Raw genomic sequence first — 6,707 nt, 5'->3', positions numbered from 1 at the left:
AGTGGAAGGGGGCATTTGCCCAGCCCCCACAGTGCAGATGGGGCAGGGCCTCCTTGCTGTCCACTCCCCCCACACCCAGAGGTCTCCAGGCCATTGTCTCCTCAGCCCCACCCCCCGGCTGTTTTGGGGGCACATCAGCCCAAAGACGGGGCCGCCCAGGACACGACCTTCAGCCAACAGCAAAGGAAGAAATGCAGCAAGCAGCACCCTGGGCCTCGGCTCCGATTGCACCTCGGGGCAGCTGATACCTGAGCCCCCGCCCGGCCAGAGGGAGGATTCATGCGAGTGAAAGTGCAGGGAGGGGCCCGGCCCGTGCCTCATGCAGCTCCGCCAGTGACCCACTCCTGACCCACAGCCCCTGCTACCCAGCCCTAGGCTCCCCCCCAGCTCTGCCAGTGCCCCTCTGCCCCAACCCATAGCCCCTGCTATGCCAGGCCACCAGGTGCGGGGGGGGAGAGCTCTAACAGCCCCTGTGCTATGCTCTCTCCCTGAGAAAGTCTTGGCCATCCACCCCCCAAGCTGCCCCCGGGCCCATCCGTCCATGAGCCGAGCTGCGGGGCTGGTCTGCAGCTTCTCCCGCCTGCCCAGCAGGCGTTCAGAGAGCCCCCTCATACTCCTGCTGCACCCCCCCCCCCACTAAATCCAGGGGCTCCTGGAAAGCGAAGCCTGGGTGGGAAAGGGTCTGCCCCAGGGCAGTGGGTCCTGCTGGGCTAAGGGCTCCGTGACCCGGCTCCAGCCTTCCCTCCCCAGCCCCACCTTGCTGCAGAGAGGAAGCAGCCAGGCATTGCCTCTGCCCCCCAGCTGGACCTTTCCTTGCAGGCCCAGACTTCACTGAATGGTGCAAGGATCCGGCCAGAGCCAGCCCCCCAGCTGCTCCCCCCCCCATGGGTCATGCTCCCCCCTGCAGCCAGAGCCGCTGACCCAACCGGGCAGGACACAGGCCAGACAACGCTCCTGCAAAGCTGGGCTCTCACAGGCCTGGGGGACCAGAGGCGCCCTGCAGCGCAGGCCCCCCCCCCCTCCGAGAGCAGGGGGCGACAGACTGCTGGGTCTAAGCTGAAAAGTGCTGGGCAGAGGCTCTGCCCCCGCCCCCACACTGGATCTGCTGCAGGGGACAAGGGGGGGGCTGCCTCCCACAGTAACAGGGAACCGGTGCAGCCAGCAGCGGTGACAGCCTCTGAGCGAGACGGGCAAGCACAGGCCGGCCCCAGCCTCCCTGTGTGTGTCTCCAGCCCAGCCAGTGAGCCCCACCCCCCGCCCTTTTGTTCCCAGCCGCTGGCCCATGAGCAGCAGCCTAGCACAGGGAGGCTGGCTGGAGGGAACAGCCAGGGGCAGGGAATCCAGCAGTCTAGGGGCTAGCGCAGAGGAGGGGCGGGGGGGAGGGTTGCACACAAACAGGAGCCAAACCTAAATGCGGGGCCAGCTCTCCCCCCCACCCCCACCTGAAGCAGGGACATTGGACGTATGCAGCAGTGAACCCTGCACAGGCTGGGAGTGGAGCATCAGCCCCTCTGTGGGGAAACTGAGGCAGGAAGTCCTGGCCAAGCTCTCATGGAGGGAATCAGCTCATTGCCTACAGCCCCCCCATCTTGGCTCTGAGCCCCCCGCCAGCTCAGGCTTCCCTTGGAAACATCCCTCCCTCCAGCCCCTGCAGCCTGCCCTGTGTGGGCAGCAGCCCCAGGGGGGCGGGGGCCGGGCCTGCACAGGTGCGGCTCTGCTACAGGGCTGCCTCAGTCCACAGCAGCCCCTTCTCGCCCTTGCCCAGCCTGCTGATGGGAGCCGAAGCTCTGCCTGCAGCCCCCGGGCCAGGGTGGGCTGAAGCTGTGCAGGGGGAGCTAGCCACTCTCAGTCATTGAGCACCCCTCCTCTGCCCCGCCTGGGGCCACTTCCTCTGCCCCCCACAACCAGCCTGGCTGCAGTTGGGCAGGGGCTGGAAGGTGAAGGGTCCACTCAGCATAAACACCCTAAGGGAGGGGCCAGGGGCATGTCCCCCACAGGGCCTGGCTTCCTCCAGGACAGGGGGCGCATTTCCTCCTCCTCTGCAAAGCAGGGGTGACCCCCCCCCCTCCCCACTGCAAGGGGAAGGGGATGCTGTGAGATCCACACTGGGTTGGCCCATCTGCACACAGCTCTGGATCCAGGCAGCTAGGCGGACTGCAGGCCGCGGGGCAGGGGGAGAGGCAGGACGCCTGGGTTCTCTTGCCTGGCTGTACAATCAGTCTGTGCCTGGCTCCTTCAAGCCGAGGTCATGCAGCGGGCGACTGGATCAGTGGGGGGGGGTGGGGGTGTGTGTGGGTGTGTGTGTGTGTGTGTTTTTCCAGAGCCAGGCACCCAGCAACTCAGCCCACCCCGTGCAGCCAGGACAGGCTTTGCCTGACCCGCTTCAGCACCAGGCCGTGGGGACCACACACTGCCCCAGGGAGCCTCCTTCTGTTCCCCCCGCCTCTTGCCGGGCGCAGCAGGCGGGGCCACCTGGGAATGGGACGTGCTGGGGACATGGCGCCTGCTCCCGCGCCCTCTCATGGAGCAAGGCCCAGCCCCTGCACGAGGAGGTCCGGGGTCCCCTGCAGCACACCAGGTCTCAGCAACATGGGGGGGCGGGGGGTGCCGCAGGAGGAAGTTAAGTGCATGGTGACCCTAGCAACCGCCACCTTCCGCCCCACTCGCCCGGCTCCCACCCATGCCCAGTGGCTGCAGGGAGCTGCTGCAGCCTGCCGGGTGGGGGTCACTGCACCCGCGCAGGCACTGGCGGAGCTGCGGCTGCTTCGGCACAGGCTGCAGGACAGAGGAGCCCAGGCAACAGCAGAGAAACAGCCCCACCCCCTTCCACTCCAGAGCAGGTCCGAGCTGCCCCCTCCCCACACCCTGGCATGTCCCGAGAAGACCCACGGGCTGGGTGTGTCCAGCAGGCGAAGGAAGGAGAAGGCGGTGTAGGAAGAGCACTTTTAATGACTAACGGGCACAGTGGAGAGCTTCACAGGAACAGAGACAAAGCGAAGGGACGGGACAGGGCAGAGAGAAGATACAGGTCAATACTCCTCGCCTTCATCCTCCCCCTCGACGCTATCTGCCCCCACCTCTTCGTAATCCTTCTCTAGGGCGGCCATGTCTTCCCGAGCCTCCGAGAACTCGCCTTCCTCCATCCCCTCCCCGACGTACCAGTGAACAAAGGCACGCTTGGCATACATCAGGTCGAACTTGTGGTCCAGACGGGCCCAGGCCTCGGCAACGGCTGTGGTGTTGCTCAGCATACACACAGCCCGCTGCACCTTAGCCAGGTCACCGCCCGGAACCACAGTGGGAGGCTGGTAGTTGATACCAACCTTGAAACCAGTTGGGCACCAGTCCACAAACTGGATGCTACGCTTGGTCTTGATGGTGGCAATAGCAGCATTGACATCTTTGGGAACCACGTCCCCACGGTACAACAGGCAGCAGGCCATGTATTTGCCGTGGCGAGGGTCACATTTCACCATCTGGTTGGCTGGCTCAAAGCAAGCATTGGTGATCTCTGCTACAGTGAGCTGCTCATGGTAAGCTTTCTCAGCAGAGATGACGGGGGCGTAGGTGGCCAGAGGGAAGTGGATACGCGGGTAGGGCACCAGGTTGGTCTGGAACTCGGTCAGATCTACGTTCAGGGCGCCGTCAAAGCGCAGGGAGGCGGTGATGGAGGACACAATCTGGCTAATCAGGCGGTTCAGGTTGGTGTAGGTGGGGCGCTCGATGTCCAGGTTCCTGCGGCAGATGTCGTAGATGGCCTCGTTATCGACCATGAAGGCGCAGTCGGAGTGCTCCAGGGTGGTGTGGGTGGTCAGGATGGAGTTGTAGGGCTCCACCACTGCGGTGGAGACCTGAGGAGCTGGGTAGATGGAGAACTCCAGCTTGGACTTCTTGCCGTAGTCAACGGAGAGACGCTCCATCAGCAGGGAGGTGAACCCAGAACCAGTGCCACCACCAAAGCTGTGGAAGACCAGGAAGCCCTGGAGACCAGTGCACTGGTCAGCCTGTTGGGGGGAAAAAAGGTACACACTGCCTATGGAACCAGCCATGCCCCAGTGCAAGCGGGTCTGTTCCACCTGCAGGGAGATCCTGATCCAACAGGAAACCTCGCGAACGCCAGGCGCGATGCTGGAGCCAGGCCATCTTTGCCAGCCCTGCTCTGAGAACTGATCAGTGACAGTTTGGTTTGGAAAAGACACATGGGCATGTGCTGGACAGCCAGACAGCCAGGACAGACGCACCTGCCACGGACAAGCCCTGTGGCCACAAGAAGTTTGGTCTCTCTCCTTCCCCCGCCTGGCCAGTTCAGAGCTCTCCCGTGCAAGGACGCGAGCTGCGCCTACTCTGGCCTTGTCTAAGAGGCAGTGTAGTGTGCTTGGGGCTCTAGGCAGGTGCTTCCATCCAGCCCTTGGCCAGGAAGCCAGAGACAGCAACTCCTCCGGAGCCGTGTCTGATGTTGCATCTTTCACACCCAGACTCTCCCCTCTGCCCCAACAGCTGCCAGGTACTGCACGTGGACTACAGGAAACAGGGCAGGACTGGCAGCTCAGCCTTTAACCTCCTTTTCCAGAGAGCCCCGAACACGGCCGCCTGCCCCTGTGTGGACAGGTACCTCCCCAAGGTGGACTGTGTCCGGCTCCGATGCAAGTCCACATCCCTCCCTTCGTCAGGATGCTGACTGCAGTCCGTTGTCAGAGCGGCCATAGGCTCCGGGACCCGGCTATGCTGCTCATTGGATTTCCCCTCTCAAGGGAGGGGCATCTGCTCCTGCCTGGAACAGGAGGCTCACAAGGGAGCTGTAAGAACAGGGTCGACAAACATGCACCAGCGTCCGCACCATTCTGCTGCTCCGCCCTGCCTCAGGTGAGCTGTACTCACCAGCTTGCGGATCCTGTCCAGCACCAGGTCGATGATTTCTTTCCCAATGGTGTAGTGCCCACGGGCATAGTTGTTGGCAGCATCCTCCTTGCCCGTGATCAGCTGCTCGGGGTGGAAGAGCTGGCGGTAGGTCCCAGTGCGCACTTCATCTGGGGGAGGGAAGAAACGCTGGCATGAGGCACGTTTCCCCCCTCCCCTGGACATCGCAGGGGCACGAACCAGGCTCAGGACTGGGCCCAAAGGAGCCCGGAACTCACCTATGACTGTCGGCTCCAAGTCCACAAAGACGGCCCTGGGGACGTGCTTGCCAGCGCCCGTCTCGCTGAAGAAGGTGTTGAAGGAGTCGTCTCCTCCACCGATGGTCTTGTCGCTGGGCATCTGGCCGTCAGGCTGGATTCCATGCTCGAGGCAGTAGAGCTCCCAGCAGGCGTTTCCGATTTGGACTCCGGCTTGTCCGACGTGGATAGAGATACACTCACGCTGCGGAGAGAAAGGGACGTGGGACAGTCATTCCAGAGTGAACCGTTTGACAGCCTGGGTGGGGGGAGCAGTTTTGGACCCAGCACCCCCAGCTTATTGCGGGCACAGGAGGGGAGAAATTCGATGTACGGCTGAGCTGCAGGATCTGCAGTGCAAACTCCTCCAGGAGACAAAGCTACGCATCACTAGGCCAGAGACAACCCCTAAGAAGGTTCGTGGCAGCAAGGAGCTGGCCTCGCTGATAAATAACCCCCTTTAAACAAGCTGCCAGATACCATCGGGGCCTGCCAGATCTCGCTCTTCCTAGGGGGTGGGCAGAATACACGTGGGGAGCGTTAAGGAATCATTTCTTTAGCCAAGCTGTCTACTAGAATCAGCACAAGAGAAGCCAGGTTCGAGGCTGGCCGGGCCACCTGAAAGTGGCTATTCAAGAAAGTTCTGGCTCGCAGGGTCCAAGCAGATCTGAACAAACAGACATGTGATGAGGCAGCAAGTTCTCATCAGCAGCCTAGTGATCAAAGCATCGCTGCCGGCTGGGTCCCCGGCATCTATACAACAGGCTGTTCTCCGGCTCCAGGGAACATTCCGGAGCGGACCCATGGAAACATGCAAATTTCCCTTTTCAGTCCCTGATCCACCATTCCCCAGCGATTGTGTAACACTGGCTGAGCTAATTCAGGCTCCGCTTTATTCTTTAGACACAAGGCCTTTTTTCCCCTTTCAGCCAGATTAAACCAGCAAGCTCCAGCCATCTGACTCACTGGAAAACATGCCAGATAAGCAGCCGCAGGAGCTGTAATTGTAAGGGCTGTGGTCAGCCGTTTTTAACCCTGGAGGGGGGGGGGGGCGCGGACCAGAGGGCCTCTGGCAAGAGCACAGCCAGCAGGAGCTTCTGGAAAACAGCTTTTCGGGTACCTTGAAAGGATTTTTCCTAACGTGAAGTGCCCATAAATTCCAGCAGAAGCAGAGATTTGGCTGCGCCCCAGGGAAGCCAAGGGGCTGAACTCGCAGGAGCTGAAGGAAATGTTCCACAAACATCTTTGGAACAGTGTTGCTAAAACGGTTTCCTTTGCATATTTGCCAGAGTCAGGACTTCTGAGAGATACCAAAGCCCTGCTGAATGTACGTCACAAACACCCCATCTCTCTCCCCAGTGGCAGGAAAGCAGCATCCTCCCCGTTACAAGTGGGGAAACCGAGGCACAGAAGTTAGAAGAGCTGGCAAAGCTCATGTGGCAATTTGGTTTTTTTTGGGGGGGGGGGGGGGGAAGGGGGGAGCCACTACACACTGCCACGCAGTTCCTTTGAAATGGCCGTTTAGGGCTAGCAGGTTAGAAGCAACCAACCTCT

The 6,707-nt window shown here is 61.5% G+C and overlaps 1 protein-coding gene across 1 annotated transcript; it reads right to left on the bottom strand.

The window, feature by feature from the left end:
• Positions 1–2,931: 2,931 nt before the first annotated feature.
• On the bottom strand, positions 2,932–5,290 carry LOC137141059 (tubulin alpha-1C chain). The gene is made up of 3 exons (XM_067529887.1): positions 5,136–5,290; positions 4,879–5,027; positions 2,932–4,004 (listed from the first exon to the last, which is right to left on the bottom strand). The coding sequence occupies exons 1-3, from the start codon at positions 5,254–5,256 to the stop codon at positions 3,030–3,032; spliced, it is 1,245 nt and encodes a 414-aa protein (XP_067385988.1). The 5' UTR covers positions 5,257–5,290; the 3' UTR covers positions 2,932–3,029.
• Positions 5,291–6,707: the final 1,417 nt, after the last annotated feature.

Source organism: Emydura macquarii, unplaced genomic scaffold, assembly GCF_026122565.2.
Source record: "Emydura macquarii macquarii isolate MOO-44397 ecotype Brisbane River unplaced genomic scaffold, CSIRO-AGI_Emac_v2 contig_2994, whole genome shotgun sequence".
NCBI lineage: Eukaryota > Metazoa > Chordata > Testudines > Chelidae > Emydura > Emydura macquarii.
This window is presented reverse-complemented; position numbering and strand designations above follow the sequence as displayed.